The sequence below is a fragment of the Pieris rapae genome, chromosome 3, assembly GCF_905147795.1.
Source record: "Pieris rapae chromosome 3, ilPieRapa1.1, whole genome shotgun sequence".
NCBI classification, from domain to species: domain Eukaryota; kingdom Metazoa; phylum Arthropoda; class Insecta; order Lepidoptera; family Pieridae; genus Pieris; species Pieris rapae.
Window position 1 is genome coordinate 7,122,516 of NC_059511.1, and position 18,986 is coordinate 7,141,501.

Sequence of the window (18,986 nt, forward strand, 5' to 3'; positions counted from 1 at the left end):
ACAGCAGCCAGTTCCAAACAACCCTCCACCTCAAGGCAATCGTATCATGTAATCGTTGTTTCTATATCAACTATCTAAGAGTTTATTGAAAAGACGTTGGTTTACTCAAACCAACAATTTTTAACGTGCAGATTATAATTATTAAAATTAGATCTGATTTAAGATATTCCAAATATTGGTGACTGCGTAAGTGTGTCGTTGAGTTAAACTGGAACTAAATTTAGAATGGATTATTTTGGATGCGGCGTGTCGCGGCTCGCTAGACGAACGCAAATCTAAACATTACGCATACGCCGTCTGAGATCCTCGTTTATTACGTTTTTATTTAATGGTAATTAATATGATATTAGGTAAATAAGTGTTTATAATGTGGCCGGTGAAAGTGTTGTTAGTGTTTATTTTTACGAGATGTGTACTTTCAGAGCCCATTATTGGTATGTATCTTCGTCCGGTATCACGTTAAATCATTTAGTAAATTTAAACTGGTGGTCATTTTATAACAATCCTCAGGGATTAATCAATTATACTATAGCCAATGAAATTTATACAAAATATATCCTTTTTTTTTCTAAATCTTTCGTACCTTACTTAATAAATAAAATCCTAAACGTTCATTAAGTGGCCAATCTAATGAGGTCTATGCGAATCGTATCCTTTGTGCTTTTCGTAATATACGGCTACATTAGGGTACTTTTAAAACACTACAACAACACAATCCATATTATTCGCATACTTTATTCAATACTTAGGCTACGAGGTTTCACTCACGTAGATACCGAATTTGTGAAAATTCTACTAAGTCGGACTATATATTTATTGTTTTCCTAAAAGTTTTATTTTGCTTAGTTCCCTTCGTTTATATTACTTCCTTTCAGATTTTTAGAGACGCGCTTTCATTGATAATCCAATATACAATATATTCCCAGTATACTTTACAACGAATATATCTAATACCTTTTTGAATTCGTAACATAATTTACGTAGAAGGTCCAAAATTAGTAAAAATACCTGTTGATTAGATAAAGGTTTTTATTATCGAGTCCAGTACTTTTAAACTTGATTATAAGTTGTTAAAAATAAAAACAAACATTCATAATGTTAAACTTTCTTTTATATTATAAAAGAGATTTTTGTGTAGAACTTCAGTGTCTGTGAACATTCCAATTTAACATAGTTTAGTTTGGTGGCAGCAAAATAATTACAATGTTTTGGAATTAGGAGATACGCCAGCATACAATTGTCCATGATTAAACATTATTTTTCTAGATACGTTATATTATTATTACGTTCAACATTTTTTTGTTCTATAATAAATATTCCGTCATCGCGTAACAATTTTTTATGGATATTTTATCACACCTTGGATTATATTATCGCATTTTTATTAAAGATCCCAATTTTTTTTAAATGTAGCGTATGGTAGTCTATAAAGACGCAGCTATATAATAGTGAAAGAATTTGATATTGGTCCAGTAGTTTTTGTGTTAAAACATAACAAACACACATACAAAAATACAAATGTTTCCTCATTATAATATTAGTATAGATTAATGTTTTTGCTTTTTTTCTGCGAAGCTTTCTGTCCGTAATCACAATCATACAATTATTATTATACAATTATAAGTGATATTAAATACTATTAACAAGTTCTATTAATATTTACATTATGTAGCTATTTTAAACATTTATACATATGACTTTCAAAGTTCAATGAAAAGTTAAGTTTTAGTTGCATTTAGGTGGCATATTCTATACCGATGACGATGATTCGAAGACGGCTCTAAAAGTAAGTGCAGAGAGGTTTAACTTCACATCGGAGATAGTACAAGTATCCAGACGTGGAGCTATTCTGGAGATAAGTGAGCAAGTGTGTACACTGGCACAGGTAATGCAAATACAGATAAAATATTTTATGAGTATGAGCAGCGGAATAAGCCGCGCGCGTTGTGCAAAGATAGTACATTAGCCTCCACCTTCTGTTAAAATATGTATCCTATTTAAGTTTGTATCTGATATATAAAACCTTATTTGTCAGATTTATGACTCTGATGTTGTACTGAAATTTAATTACCAAACCAATATCCACAAGTCCTTAGTACGGTATCCTCAAGTAAAGATTTTTGTAAATAATATTTAATAACAATACTTGGACCATTTAATTTATTTGTCTTTCATTTTTATCTGGCGGTGTTCTTTCAAGACTCTCTTTAGATAACTGCACTAGCGGATTACATTATCAGCCAGTTCTTCTCTTCCGTTCTACGCCTTTGATTTGAGAACTGGCAGTAAATGTAAAACTAGAAGCATTTAATGTATATGTTTTTTGACGTTCATAAATGTACATTATGTTAGCTACACGAATAAATTTTGAACAAGAATTTTGTTTCTTTATTTGTTTTTTTAAAGTAAATCTCATCTATGTACATATGTTTCAGTTTTTTGTCAATAATAAATACTAAAGACTCACAAGTATGGAAAACAATTGAATTTTAGAATTCGTTTAAGACTACTCCAAGTGTATCATATTTGACAATTACACAATGTTTATATTATAGAATTCCTACACGGTACTGGTCTGATTACCTTTTAAAAATTACAGGAAGGTGTTATTGGCTTCATAGACGGCACTGGAGGTCTCGCAACTGAGCACGTTCAGGCGATTTGCGATGTGCTAGAACTACCTCTAATAGTACTTCAACACAATGACCTGTATACTAAGAACTGGTCTTTAATCAATTTGTATCCTAGTCCTATTGCCTTTAATATGGTAAGAATATCATGTAACCTAAACAAATTATTTACCATTAAAACGATCAATCTGTATTCTCCTAATAAATGCCTATATTAAAGAAAAGCGTCTAATTAAAATTTATTTATAGTATTTTAATTAATGTTAAAATTCGAGGTATTTGCTTTAAGAGCCTTGAAGATGCGTAGAAAGTGTACGAAAATGCCATAAAAAAGAGCTCTAAGGAAGAATGGGTCCACTGCTTTCCGCAGAGGTTCCATCGCATGCGACGATGTGTAGAAAGCATGGGAGATTACTTCGAAAAACAATAAAACTAGTTAGCAACTTTCTACATTAAGCCGTTTTTCATTTTCTAACATACATACATACATTTCAGTGTTACCTAGGTACCGATATAATATTAATTTTAATCAATAGTTGTTTAAGCATAAAATTAGAGGTATTTTGGTCGGGCGTGTCTTATCATTTTAGTCTGGAACAGAAAAGTTTATATAATCGTTATAAATCGAATATCGCTACTTTATTATACAAATTATATTAAAGTTATCGTTACTCGTGTCCTTCAGCCTACCTAAGTACACTATTATTTCCTCTTACTAGTGTTACCAAGAACAGACTTTGTCTTTTGTTGACTTTGACTTTTGACAGTGCAACGAAATGAGATAAATACATTTCAGTGTTACAATTACTTAACAGATTGTCGAACAACTGGTAACAGTGAAGAACTGGAACAATTTTACGATACTATACGAGAAAGGGCACAGTATTATAAAGGTGCAGGATTTACTGAAGCTTGGCAATCCTATTGAACTAGATTTAGTGGCAGTGCGGGAGCTAAGCGGCGACAACTACCGGTAAGCCAGAATATATTTATTCAACTGCCTTATACAGGTTTACTATTTATTGTTTTTTTTTTAAAATAATATAAGAATTGACAACACTTAAATTAATGTAATCGTACAGTTTTAACTTTTTTTCTCTTTATTTTAAAAAAATAATATAGTATATTACAATCTGTTACATTAGAAAACCGCTGTGATTTGTATTAATGTAACTCAAACTAAAACGATGGTCTGTTCCTCTTGATGATAATTAAATGGAAATAGACAAAAGGGGATACTTATTTCGTAATCCTACTACCTACTTACATAAATTATATGTAACGAAAAATCATACTTAAGCCAAAGATGGTATATACAATATATAAAAAAATTAAACATATATTTAACTAATTCGTGTTGTGTGATTGTGTGAAAGTAAGGGTATGTTCATGAGGGTGTCTAAATATTAATTATTGTTATGTTATTTAAAAAAGTTACTTGGCTTTTTTTAATAGCCAAGTAAGAATTTACGGTTAGCCGATTTCATCAAGATGTGTTTCTCCATCTACGAGTTAGTATTATATGCTCGGATAGAACATTAGTGCACAGCTGGGGTCCAAACCTACGACCTCAGGAATGAGAGTCGGACACTGCTTGTTGTGTGTCATATTTCTCCTTAAGATACTATTGCATTTTACAACTGTATTAAAAATTAAGATGTTTCACAGAAAAGTTCTCATAAATGCAAAACATTGCGGATATACGAACTTTGTGGTGGACTGCTCATCCGAAAAATTAGAACAAGTGCTACGACAAGCACAGCAAGTGGGGTTGATGGCAGACGAACATTCATACATATTTCTATCACCCGATCTGTTCTCTTTAGACTTGACTAGATACAGATATGGAGGAGTTAATATGACGGGTAAGTTTTTTGCTCTCATTAGTGTAAAATAATTTTACCATCTCATTTTGGAATAAAAACAAGTTCGACATTTGGAATAAAACATTATCTTAGATATTAATAGAAAATAAGGCTTTAAATAACATTTCTCTCACGAATACATTTGTTCAATTATAAGGTTTTTTTATATTATTTATCAGATTTTTTTTGATTTCGTATATTATATATCAGAGCCAATTGAAAATCATATTTACATACATATATTTACGACATATTATATTGCCTCGAAGTTGGTATAATTCTCAATTGTAGTTCAAGAAAACAGCGTACAATTCTTAAAAGGGCGGTCGGATCTCACTTGGGAGGTTTCTTGCAAAGTGATGTCCACGGCATCACTTAACATCTGATGAAACTCTTGCCCGTTTGCCGTCTGCTAATATTAAAACAAATGTTTTAACGGTCGCAACGTTAAACCATATTTGTCGAAAATATCCGTAATATATTAACCAAATTTGTAATACACATTGCTCTGTCTTAGATGTAGTTCTTTATTCTCGAATTGTTATTCGTAAACAAGTTTTATTATTTTAACTTCATGTACAAAAGTGAAAACTCGCATTTAAAGTGTCTTGGAAAATACTTTAACGGTTTCAGACGCATTGAGTCATGCCATCGACTGATGTATGAACCCAAAGCTTGTTGTATATTTTATTCATATCCACATCTCGCTTAATAAACTTGACTTGGCTCAGTGGTTATGCAACAATAAATTATTGAAACAATAAATTTATCAAAATAAAGCTATTATTTTTTTCTATTTCAATTATATCGCCTTACATCAAACATAGGACTCGACTTATTGACCATTGACACTAGCTTTTACTCGTCTATTAAGTAAAAGCCTTTCTTTTCTAATTTCCCATACATTATCTAGATATATGTTAATTCAATATTTTTTTAAATTAATGATTATAGAATAAGCTGTAATAAAAATCACCTTAAACCTTACTAAAAATCAAAATATTATTAGTTGTATAAATTGTTCTCGCTTTTATATTTTATTTATTTATTTCCAAATTTTCGTTACATAACACAACCCACAGGTTTCCGTCTAATAAATTTAAAGAACGAACAGCTATGGGACTTTACAGCAGAGTACAACGAACAAACCGGTAACATTGAATCTGTTATTAAAACAAAGGCGATGCTCATTCATGATGCTGTATTGATATTCGCTAATGCGTGGTCGAAAGTGAATTACCTGCGTCAGAACGAAGTGCAACATCACATCGAAGCTGAGAGTTTGAATTGTGATTTATATGATTCATGGGTGTATGGGTCGACTTTGATGGATTTTATGAAGACGGTGAGATGAGATTCAAATCTTAATGCCTTCTTTAGGTAATAATATTATTTCATGCGTGTTAGTCAAATAAGTCAAGTAAAAAGTCTTTATAATACATTGTTTTGGCATGTCTTCGAGGTTCCAAAAACACAGACAGAGCACACGCTTATAGTCAAAGTAAACTATTCATATAGGTAAACAAGTACAATAATGTACGTCAGAAACGAAGTGAAAGAAATTCTAAATTTACATTTATTACCAGTTTGCAAGTCAAGGGGGTAGAGCGGGCAAGAAGAACTGGCAAGAAACTTTCCGCCACTCTTTTTAATCGCTTAGTTTTGAGTCATACAAATTGTTTGAACTGGAGCATATCAATCCCAAGGATTAGGATCGTTAAAATTTTTGTTGTAAAAACGAAGACAATTTCCATAACATAAGGTGTGGTTTATCTTCTGGAGCCTGGTTGGTCGTACGGTTAAATTAGATACGTTTTGAGTATTACTGGTGAAAGTCAATATTTGTTTTAAAATCGTCTTTATTTTTTGTACATACAACAAGGCTTCAAGAATATATTGACCAGATATATATCAACAGTCATTTGTCAACTACACTCTCAAATACATGAGCACACCTATTATTCACATACTCATTCATTCGGCATACTTGACTTCTCTTGACTTGTTGTAAGGTTACTCTAAGTTTTACAACTAATGAAACACAAGTTCCTAAATACAGCACCACTGTATTAATGTATTCTACTATGTAAGTAGAGTTACGAACACTTTTTTTAAATTTATCCCAATACCAAATATATCAAGCTCTGTAACTGGCAGTAAATGTAAAATTATATTCATTTAATATTTCTTTTTTTGACGTTCATAAGTGTACATTGTTACCTACATGAATAAATAAATTTTGAATTTGAATTTGAATTTAACGTTTATTCTGTTGTAGTCGGAAAGAATGTCAATAAGAGGTGCCTGAACTAGTTTTTACAGACGGAATTTAAAATATTCTGTTTATTTAACTTTGCGAATGAACTTATTCATCAATCTCTTAAGACTGATTTCGATTCCCATCAAATCAAGATACATCATTGGGAGTTTTTGGTCTAAGAATTAATGATTAATTAAATTAAAGAATTAAAAATTAATAGATGAGGAAACACGTCACACGATTAATATATTTATTTTTATTTTATTCAGGCTAAAGTAAATGGGCTTACAGGGCCACTAATATTTGATGGCTTCGGACAAAGAAACAACGTGATATTTGACGTATTAGAGTTAACACCAGCAGGCAATCAGACGGTAAATACAATTAATTAAAGTTTCTCATATAGATATTATTTCGTATTGTGTCAAAATCAAGAAAGAATTACGATAAAAATATATAATAATATTGAATTATTTAAGGTCTATTCGTTTGTTAAAACTGATTACAAGAGTTGTTGATTACACTTGTTGACTTGGATTTTACATTTTAGGCTGAACCACCATCTTGGTAATACGTAACTAGAATCGACTCTTTGTTGTCATCATATCATATATACATATATATATTTCAGATAGCTACGTGGCAAAATAATCAATTAAAGATGAGTAGACCATTGGTACCTAGTCCAGAAATTGCAGAGGAAACAATTATGAGAAATAAAACGTTTAAAGTTCTTATTTCTACGGTACGTTACTCTGATATTTTTTTTATATAGAACAGGGTTCAAACCGGCAGGAGGCTAATCTGATGATAACAGATACCGCCGCCCATGGACACTCTCAATGCCAGAGGGATGCCTTTCGAGTACGTGGCCGGCCTTTTCAGAATTGGTCGCCTTTTCGCGCCTCGCCTTAACGCTCTTTTCTTGAAGGCCCTAAGTCGAATTGTTTTGGAAATACTTCAGTGGGCAGCTGGTTGAAAAAACTGCCTTGAAAAACGCGCAGCTGTGGATACGGGTGTACTGAACGTACCTTTATATCAAAATCTAAAATTATTAACAGACACCACCATATGGCTACATAAAGGAGTCAATAATGAAGCTTGAAGGGAACGATCGCTATGAAGGTTTTACCATCGATTTAATCGATAAAATAGCAGACATATTAGGATTCAACTATGAATTCGAAGTGGAAGGAGACTACGGAAGTTTTGATGATGATACTCAAAAATGGAGTGGAATGGTCCTGAAGCTAATAGAAGAAGTAAGTAAGAAAGTCTGTCCTGGTCGCTGGCGCTGTTCAAGCTGTAAATTATAGCTTTTTTATATGTATAGACAATATATTTTTTACAGCTATTAGGGTGCGTCCACATCAGGCAAATATACCATGAATGTGCAGATCGCGAGCCGTTTGTGAGCTGCGAATTACGTCTCCAGATGTGGGTGCACTCTAAAAGCTTATTTACTATAGATGATTTTGGCTAATGGTGAGATAGCTTGCTAAAATAATAGCTATATAACACATTTAAAACATAAGCAATTTTATAGACATAAATCTCGGGACATAATTTTGTTAATTATATTAACTTTCTAAAAGGAATTCATAAAGTAATTCCACGGGAAAACTTAGTTTGAAATTATTATTTCAGAAAGCGGAATTTGCAATTTGTGACTTTACGATGACAGCAGAACGGCAAAAAGGTATAGATTTCTCGATTCCATTCATGTCTCTTGGAATTGGAATTCTGTACAAGGAGCCAAGTAAACAACCCCCAGAAATGTTTTCGTTCATGGCCGTCTTCTCAAAGGAGGTAATTACTAATTTTATAAGTTACTGTTATAAAAGGTCCGATAGCGTGGGTGGATGCCACCACCCACCGTAGGAAATTTCTTTCTGCATACATTTTTTTATTTAGAGCGTAGTAGACGAGTGGCGGGACCATAAGCACATTTATGTGAGCAGCATTGGGAAGAAAAACCACCTTATTATTATCACAATATGAGACTATACATTTAAGTAATTTAAAAAAACACGCTTACGTTTTATTCTAAGATTAAGGAAGTCAGACAGACGCAAAAATGCGTGACCGGAGCATACATATTTATAATAATGTCAAAAACCTTTTCAGGTATGGTACTACATGGTGTTGGTGCAATCAGCGCTAGGAGTAATTATGATATTCGTTGGCCGAATTTCTCAGAAAGAGTGGCAGAACCCGGTACCATGTGAAGAGCAGCCAGAGGAACTGAGCAATCAGTTCAGTCTTGCCAATTCGGTGTGGCTTATCATTGGATCTGTTATGCAGCAGGGATCGGAAATTGCACCCATGTAGGTACAAAAACGAAGTTGTAGTTTTTGTATGTAATCTTTAAACGAATAATTGACGAACATGTGTATTATAAATGATTTTTTATAAGTCGATAAGAGAGATAGATGAGTTTTTTAGTTTTATTTATATTAAAGAAATACTTTTCTAGGGGAGATTTTAAAAATCAACTATATTTTTATAACTAGCATATTACCACGGCAACTTCTCGTATGCCAGTATATATGTTACAGCCAAAGTAATTAATCTGGATATTATGTTTATTATCTAGCCATTATATATAATGTCTACTCAATTTAGATAAAGTGATAATTGACACGGAATTAATCACATTAACTAGCAATTTTATATAATATCTTCAAAGACTTGGATAATGTAATAAAACAAGTAGGTACTGTTAAGGTTTATATTAAGAATTAAAATGACATTGCCATAGATAATAATTCTACATTAATTAACATTGTTATAATGTAATTAAACTTTATAAAGTAAACTTAAAGCTTACTAGCCGTTAAAAACAACAAAAAAGAACAGATTAATACAAGTATCTGGTATCTATCGTTGAAGACTACAATAATAAAATATTTAAAATGAACTGACATTCATTAACTGAGTCATAAGTATTATTTATTGTTACAAGTAAGGCTCAAGTGACATTTTGAGTTACACAAGAGGTTTGACTTTTAATATTAAGAATTAAAATAACATTGCCATAGATAATAATTCTACATGAAATAAAATTGTTTTAAAGTTATTTAACTTTACAAATTAGAAAAGCTCACTAGTCATTAAAAAAAATTAAAAAAGAACACAGAGATCAATAAAAGTACCTATTTGGTATCTCTCTATATAATAATATCCCGCGGCAGCGGGATGAAGAGCGGGGGGGGAACAAGTCAGTTAGACCGTATTTATTACTTTGGCTAACTTTGACCCGCTATTATGAATAATATCCGGATGAAGTGATTAATTTATCATATTGTCTAGTCAATTTTGTTATTATATATAATGACCAGTCATTATGTATAATATCTATTTAATCACTGTGACTACAACATATACATACTTCACATAATGAAAAGTCATCGATCCAAGTCATTTGCCTAGCTCTTTGATTAACTGGCTGAACATCTTTCAGGCCGCTAGTTAAACGGCGCCGTTTAGTTAAAACGCTAGGCTTTTAATTGATCAGTAAGTTAACTTGTTGGCTGCTATCAAAGATAAAGATATATCGCTTACATTAGCATAAAGTTTGTTATTCAACAATTTGGTGAAAACTAGTATGGATGAAACAATACTGATACATTGAATGTACTTTACTAGTTTCCACCAAATTTCCACCGATAATCCATATATTATCATCCCTGTGAAACCGATTGTTACAGGAAAAACAAAAACTAAAAGTTTCTGTAACCTGTGGGCTTTATATTTCTAGTTTTATCCATTTATTAAGTTGCATTGGATTTTTTTATTGACTTTCCATATGAATATTTACTCACGCTATATTTTTAAGTAAACTTAATTCTTAGTGACATTTGACAAAAACTGAAGGACAATGAAACTTATTCGACTACTTATGTTATTGTCACGTTTCATAAAAATTTGTTCAGTATTTAAAAGTTTTGCAATAAAGGTCGATTAGGATATGACTTGTGCGGGTGTTGTGATGGACTGTATATATGACTCTCGAGAAAAGAGAATTAAGCAAGCCAAAAAGAAGATGGGCTGATGAGTTGATAAAAATAGTAGAAAAAGACTGGCAGACTATTGGCATAGATATAGACTTCGCAAAGGGTTGGAGTAGGCCTTTACCCGATAGGGGTCCATATCATAGGCGACTGACATATTACAATACGTAAATAATAACAACACTACAAACAACTGTTGAACTGACAGATATAGAAAAGGCTCCTTTATAATTTTCATTTTCATTGTCATTTTCAGTGCCTTGGCCCCGCGCATAATAACCAGTGCTTGGTGGTTCTTCACGATGGTTATTGTAGCGTCCTATGTGGGGACGCTAGTAGCTTTCCTCACTGTAGAGAAGAATGTTCTTCCCTTCCAAACTGTGGAGGAGTTATTTAATCATAAATCCATTGCTTATGGTTGTAAGAAAAAAGGATCTACCAAAGATTTTTTTAAGGTCAGAACAATATAAGTATTGTAAGTTAACCGGATTGTTTTTAATACATAGGAGCTCCACCAAAGTAGCCTATCGCACGCGATCAGGTAGATTTGTGACCGAGAATCTACACACTAGAAGTGTCAATTCCACCTTTCCTTAAAAGGGACTTTATTTGCTTAAACTTAGATCTGGTGGGCTTGGCGGATCCAGCCCACCAGACCTAAGTTTCAACTTAGGCGGGACTAGGTGACAACTACTCCGAAATTATCCTCATGATATTTAGGGGCGTGTCCCGACCCGCGTTTCCTCTTTTCATTATACTGACAATCCCGACAGTATTAACGTAATAAAACATAACATTAGATTTTAAGATAGTTAGTGATACAAAGTAAACACATTCTATTTTTTATATTATTTTTAATCGACTATATACATATACATTATAGTTATACGCATTCGAAGCAGTATTGTCCAAGTGGTGCCAGCACGTGACTCTCATCCCTGACTTCTTAGGTTCGATCCCAGGTCATACGCCATTGGACTCTATGGATTTAACAACCTTGCGGTGAAAGAATACGTCGTGAGGAAACCGGCATTTCTCAAATGCAAAAATTGACGCCATGTATCTGGCAGAAGAATGATCGCTTACTTGTTTATGAAATAAAAATGATAAAGTGCATTTTGAGGGCAAGACCCATTTTAGGTTGTAGCGTATAGCTTATATGTTATCGTTTATTGTATTAGCTTAGGTATTATAGTCCTGGAATATTAATGAGTTCATTATTCTTCAGGAGTCTACAAATCCAATCTATTCTAAAATGTATCAAAAGATGCACTCTAAGGGATGGCTAGTCGTGGACAACGATGTAGGAGTGGAACTGTATGTTGACTATTTATAAATCCCTAAATACTTCTATAAATTCCTAAGAATGTGTATACTAAGTTCTTAAAAATCTAAACGTTTTTTCGTTTTACTGTTTCACGCGAAACTGTCAACGAAGACTTAAGTTGCGTAATGAAAGCTAATAAAACAAACAAAGTTCTCTTAGTCTAGTGTTTGAAACAAAACAAGATAATCTTTATTCTTTTATCTACTTTTCAGAGTTGAAAATTCAACGTATGCTTTTTTTATGGAATCCACGTCAATCGAATACACGAAGGAGAGGCACTGTGACTTATTACAGGTTGGAGGATTACTTGATTCGAAAAGCTACGCAATTGGTATGAAGAGAGGTAAGAAAGATTTTTGGTAATTACCGTACCGTACCATACCATACCATACCATACCATACCATACCGAACGAACACGGACGGACGGACAAGGATATGTTTTTCTATTATCTTTATGCTCTCGTATAGTTAATCTTTCAAAATTGTTTCATTAATTTTGTTTCTTGTTAAAGTTTATCTTCTCATAAGATAATTTAATTTTTAGGATCACCGTATAGATTTTACATTAATGACGCTTTAATACAATTAAAGGAAGCTGGAGAGATACAGAAGCTAAAAGATCTCTGGTGGAAAGAAAAGAGAGGTGGAGGAAGATGTGGAGTAAGTATGTTCTGGTGTGTGATCATTTGTCTGCAGACCAATTTTTCTTTACTTAATTTCTATGTAAAGAACGATCTCTTAATTGCGATGATAATCCAACCCATATGATAATCGTAGTACGAATTGATTTACATACTTTAAGACTATTGAATTAGAACATAAACTCGACTTATTTGTTATTTATTTAAATCTTTTTTTACTTTTGTAACAGCTTTCATTCACATATAAGTTCTCGTCAACTAATGGCAGAGGAGTTTCTGCTTTTCTTCTTCAGTCCAACGGCAAACGTCACTGAAGAGGCTGTGTAGCGATTAGTATAAAAAATCTTAATCAGTCGCATTTACGAATAACAATTACATAAGTCGTATGTGTATGTGTTAGAAATGCGTCGGTAGCAATTATGACATAATGGAATTAGCATACCGGATGTGAGACAGACAATTATGGAAAACTGACGTTGCAAATTCCAGTTGCGTGAAACTAATTCAGTTGCAACTTCAAAATGGCTGACTTGTTTTCCATGACTCTCATCTTTACGAATATTTACATCTTATTAACAGAACAATTATTACGGTCTTTATTTCGCTGTTGGTACCAGAACAGTAAAATCTCATATATCACCAATAAATCATGATTTTTAGAACTCATGTTTTATGAATAGATTGTTTTGCATATTTCGCATTTAATGCATTCATAGTGTTAAAATTGAAGATTCTTCTAAAAATGGTTTCCTAATTTACCGAAGGATTTTTTGTCATTCTTTTAAATAAACCTTCTGATTTTCTAATGTCGTGTCAGTCGATAACTTAATAATGATTAATTTATTAATTCCAGGACAGGAACAATAATTTCGAGTAGATTTATGTTAATATTATTTTTTATTGTATTAATCTATGAATTTCAGCTTAATGTGTTATATTAAATAGACCCCAGAATGTCCCTAGATACCTCTTACTCACTGAGGCGGTAAGAAAGAATACTTACTTAATCATTTTTGTTAACGAACTCTACTCGAAAAGCTTAAAAATAGATATAAATTTTAATGCGTTTGTTGATCTAGGAGAAGCAAGATGAGGCGCAAAAGCAACTAGGAATGAAGAACATGCTAGGAGCTTTCGTCGTGTTAGGGGTCGGTTGCTCTATTGGCCTACTCATATCAATTTTAGATATGCTTTGGGGTGTATTCAAACGAACAGTTAAATATAACGTGAGTTCTAGCAAATAATATTAAGGATTTAAAACTTTACTAAGGTTTTCTATCTTGTGTCAGTTATAAAATTTATAGTAAATATACCCTTCAATAACCCTTTTTTCAATACTTAGTGTATCTATATCCCGTTGCGGGGTTAGTACCATTACTATAGCCACTACCATACCAATACACTACGTCGAATTAGTAGTAGTCAGTACAATCGTGTTCAACTACATTTAAATTTCAGACCACATTTAAATACGAATTGATAGAAGAGTTAAAGTTCGCGCTAAAATTTAGTGGAGATATAAAACCTGTAAAGCGACCACCAAAAACAAATGACAGTTCTGAAGCACTAGCGGAAGAGGGCAAGGATGAAGTTAGGTCCCTGAAATCGATACGATCTGGAAGGTCAACGGATACAAGAAGAACTACCCACTCGCACAGCTCCAAACATTCTTCTGGCGGGCTAAGTGTAGCTTTTGCAAGGCGACGCGAATATCTTTAAAATAAATTTGTTTGAAATTATTCGTATTTTTTTTTTTCAAATTCAATTTTACGTATCCTTCATAAAACGAAAAGGAAAAAAATATGTGACCTTGGAAATAATCACTGGCTTTTCAGTTCCACACAGGCCTAAAGATTTATCAGCTTCTTTTGTTTTACGACATAAAAGTATTCTGAACCGCAAACACATTTTAGGAGAAATTATAGGGTGCGTAGCAGGATACTGCTAAAGTCATATTTCAATCTATATTTTTTAAGAACTGAACTTACATTGCTACTTCACTAATGATAGAATTTCATGCACATTATGAATACAATATACCAAATAAATTTAGTGTTCTATCAGGACAGGTACAAATATTTTTTCGGTCGTTCACTTGACAAAGATGAGGAGCAGTGTTAGCCTAGTGGCGTAAACGTGAGACTCTCGTCCCTGAGGACGTAGGTTCAATCCAGACAGACAGAATAACTATTGGTGCACACCCGGGCACCAATTGTTATTCTGTCTATGTGCGAATTTAATAATCGTACGGTGCAGAAAAGGCTGATTGACTACTTGTTAATTAATATTTATTTTCAGTTTTACATAAATAAAATACATAAAAACAATGAATGCTACTATAATATTCGTTAATGACCGAGCGATATTCCAAAAAAGGCTTATCATGAATTTTAAATTTTTCTAGAAGGGTTTCAGTAAATTGATTTGATGTGGGTAAAATTTAATTTATACGAGTGTCGTATAAAACTCATCACTCATCGACTTGATTTAATGCGATTATATTAACTGATATCAATAACACTCAAATAAATATGAGTTAAATTAAGGTAAAGGAAAACTTGTAGCATCGGTGGTTATTATTTCATACAGTTGCCGACTATAAAACAATAAGTTTGCTGGAAGTTTCTTCTGGAATTAGTGCTGCAAAATATTGATACTTTTAACTAGTCTGGCCTAGTAATGTTTTAACTACAATTCAGTGCTGTACGTAGGGTTCGACTTCTAATAGATTAAATAATGTATGTATTGCAGGTTATGATAATTCCGCGAAGCATTGTAACCGACATGTTTTAAACCTTAACTATACTATACTCGGGCATAGAGTACATTCCTATAACGAAAAATATTCAATGAAGAAAAATATTTAGACAAGAGCAGTGTTGGCCTAGTGGCTATAGCGTGCGAAATTTTACTCTGCCCGGAACTAATAGAATTGTGTCACTAGTTCCGACAGTGTAGTTAAACATCGTGAGGAAACTGACATTCATCAAATCCCCATCCATAACTCACTGCCTATAAAATAATTTTTTTTCGAAAAACCGGATACAATCTGTGGCCCAAAACTCATGTAGGGTTTTACCGCCATTCTCTGTTTCATTGAATTAATATTGGGTTATCTGGAATTATTTCAGTTAAAACTTTAGTTCATTCCTTTACTATAAGCATCCGTATGCGTATTGTGTTTTAAATAAATGAAAGTGATTTAAAAAGATAATATAAAGTATCCTATTCCATAAAACGTGGTTTTCTCGGCATCTGCATACTGGACATGATAAATAGTGGCTATAATTTTAGTGGGCATCGCGAAAGGGACACCGACCTCCGACCACAATCATTCAGCGAGTAGCCATTAGCCGGATAAATAGCTGAGACTTTTCTTCTTGAATAGTTTTATACTTTACCAGGACCGAGTTAATGATATAGGTCTACTTGCTACACAATAAAGTACACACATTTAATATAGTCATAAAAAAAAGATGCCAGTATCTTTATGGATCCACATTTTTTATGCGAAATAACATACATTGTTTAATTTCCCGGTATGGTGTGGCTTATGATGTTCATTAGTGAAACCTAGAAGAACCCATTGACAAGTCCACACACCTGCACCATCTGACGGCCAACCCATATAGCTATAATAACCCTTGCAGCGTATTATATTAGCAAGCAGCAGTGCAAAGATCGGCGAAGCTGGCCTACTCTAGTCTCTTGAAAGACACTTTAAAATTATGAATATCGTAATGTTACTAAATAATGAGTCAACAATTACAATATCATTCATCCTACAACTTTCTTTATTTATTATTTATATTATAAGCAATATTAATACTTATTTTTGATAATTCCCAAGGGCTTTCAAGAAGCCAAAACTTTGACTTCCTATACAGACAGGAATTGACCTCTTCAATTAGATTAAGTTCATTAGGCTCGCCTTGACGGAGGCTGATACGCTATTTCTCAAACCGAGTTCTGATTAACTGAGAATAGGTCAAGTGATACATTCGAATAGTGAAGGAATATAAGTTATTTCTGTATTTCCTAATGAATGAATTATATGACAGGTCCATGAATATTTATTTCAACAATTTCTTTAATATAATATGTCCCACTGTCACATTTGTTTTAATTTTAAGTACTTAATTAAATAAATCACTGCATAGTGTAAAACAAAGTCGCTTTCTCTGTCTATTTATATATACTTAAATGTTTAAAACTACGAAACGGATTTTGATGCCGTTTTTTTATAGGTATAATTTATATAAATACTCGTATAATCGATTGACTTAATTACTGGCCCGGGCATAACCAGTATAAAAACAATTCTCTGTCTATTTAGATACAACAGTGTTGTTTTATTGCGCTAATAAAGACGATATATGCTATCTTTACTATACTTTCACTACTACATAGCGGCTAATTGTTTGTCGTCTGCAAAGTGACATATCATGTATGTCTATAATTACTGGACTTTCTTTTACCCTATGAGATGAAGACATTCTGTAGACGATGCAAAACAATGTTCACAAATAATTTTAAATCGTCATTCCTTATATGTTGCGTGAAAGATTGTTAGCGTTAGCAGCGTAATAAATTGGTGAGAAAGAATATTCTCCATATATGCTACGACATGATCAATAACTGATTCTTGGACCGTCCCCGATTCTTTTTAATTATGACATCAAATATACCAGCGTGTTGGAAATTAAATATTAATTAGTACCTACAGTTAAATGCAGATTTTACTTTTGAAGTATCAAAAAAATATATTTAAAAAACCGAATAGTAATTAACCGATCATCTTGCATTTCAGTTAAATGTCTAAAATATAGGCGACCAATATAGGAAAGCAATGCAATGATTTGAGATGTTCTCATTAAAATAAATACATTTAGTTTTCTCGCTGTATCTATAGGAGGAATGGAGTGACACGTACTACTCGCTCTAAAACTATTAAGTACAATACTTGTTATGAAATGATGATGATAATGATTTATGTAATTTTTTTTAAATGGATTAGTGTTGTTGCCGTAGCGATAGAAAATGAGGTCAAAATTAATAAATTTATGAATCTTAACATTTTATATAGAATGTTTTTTCGTAAAAACCTTTCGTACCTTTCTTAAATGTACCTACTGTTTTTGCATTGGCTATCGTTGAAAACATAGAAATTTGCATCATAGTGGAATGTATGATAGTAGTGTTCACGTTACGTTATTGTACGAATTATATATTTTTTACAATAACAATCTTAGAATGATCTGTTCCACATTATACACACACGTTCAACCTACCTACCTATTCATTTAAATTTGTCACTATCACTACTTAATATAAAATAAAGTCGCTTTCTCTGTCCATTTGTGTGCTTAAATCTTTGAAACTACGCAACTGATTTTTTTAAATAGATAGAGTGATTCAAGAGGAAGGTTTATATGTATAATAACATCCATTAAATAGTGGAGAAGTACTGTTATTTTGGAGGTTTCTAATGTGATGTCGTAAATAATTACATTTTTTCCGCTTACATTGCAAACGCAGGCTGAACCCTACGAGTTTTATCAAAATAATGTACTAAGTATTGTACACATTGAAAAGGTCTACAGAAAAGTCCGTGATGGTATATGTCTATCTCTTATGGATAACCCACAATAACTTTTTTGTCATTTACTTTTTACGACAAATAATGGCTAATTTTCGAAGCGATTTTAACCAATACAGCATTAATTCTTAACCAATTAAATACCTTGAATACATTGTTCATTTAATATAGATCTATACATCCCATTACAGCTTATTTAGCAGCGATCGAACGCGTATATTACGCGAACCTGGGGCGGTCACTAGTCTATAATAAAAAAGTGATAGTAATCCTTAATTTATAGATATCAGAACTTTTGAATGATTTTATGATTTGATTATTAAGAGGGAAACAGTAATTACATACATAATTGATATATTGCCAATAGAATTATTGCCTATTTCCCAGTAAACTGAAGATTTTTAAATCGTTTGAGTAATTTTTTAAGTTTATAAGAAAAGCAACAGACAAAGCTATCCTGTTAACATAGATCAGGAAGTTAATAAGGGTGAAAGTCCATGTACCGAAACGAGTAAATCAGAGAAAACTTTGTAGTTTTCTCTGAATAACTATGTTTTACATTGTCTTAGAAATAAGAATTTACAGAAAAATGCTTTACATGAACCTAAAAACTGTTGAGAATATTAATCAGTGGAATCGGTGACTGTCTG

The 18,986-nt window shown here is 32.5% G+C and overlaps 1 protein-coding gene across 1 annotated transcript; it reads left to right on the forward strand.

Moving 5' to 3' along the window:
- The first annotated feature begins 252 nt into the window (after positions 1-252).
- Positions 253-14,476, forward strand: LOC110993345 (glutamate receptor ionotropic, kainate 3). The gene is made up of 17 exons (XM_022259560.2): positions 253-434; positions 1,740-1,885; positions 2,600-2,767; positions 3,446-3,603; positions 4,299-4,495; positions 5,578-5,840; positions 7,025-7,129; positions 7,387-7,500; positions 7,817-8,017; positions 8,403-8,564; positions 8,883-9,082; positions 11,025-11,223; positions 11,997-12,085; positions 12,308-12,438; positions 12,641-12,756; positions 13,817-13,963; positions 14,196-14,476. The coding sequence occupies exons 1-17, from the start codon at positions 368-370 to the stop codon at positions 14,454-14,456; spliced, it is 2,724 nt and encodes a 907-aa protein (XP_022115252.2). The 5' UTR covers positions 253-367; the 3' UTR covers positions 14,457-14,476.
- Positions 14,477-18,986: the final 4,510 nt, after the last annotated feature.

Coding starts and splice junctions, on each gene's coding strand:
- LOC110993345 (XM_022259560.2), top strand. CDS start 368: ATGTGGCCGGTGAAAGTGTTGTTAGTGTTTATTTTTACGAGATGTGTA. Junction 435..1,739: donor ACTTTCAGAGCCCATTATTG/GTATGTATCTTC, acceptor AGTTGCATTTAG/GTGGCATATTCTATACCGAT. Junction 7,130..7,386: donor CACCAGCAGGCAATCAGACG/GTAAATACAATT, acceptor TATATATTTCAG/ATAGCTACGTGGCAAAATAA.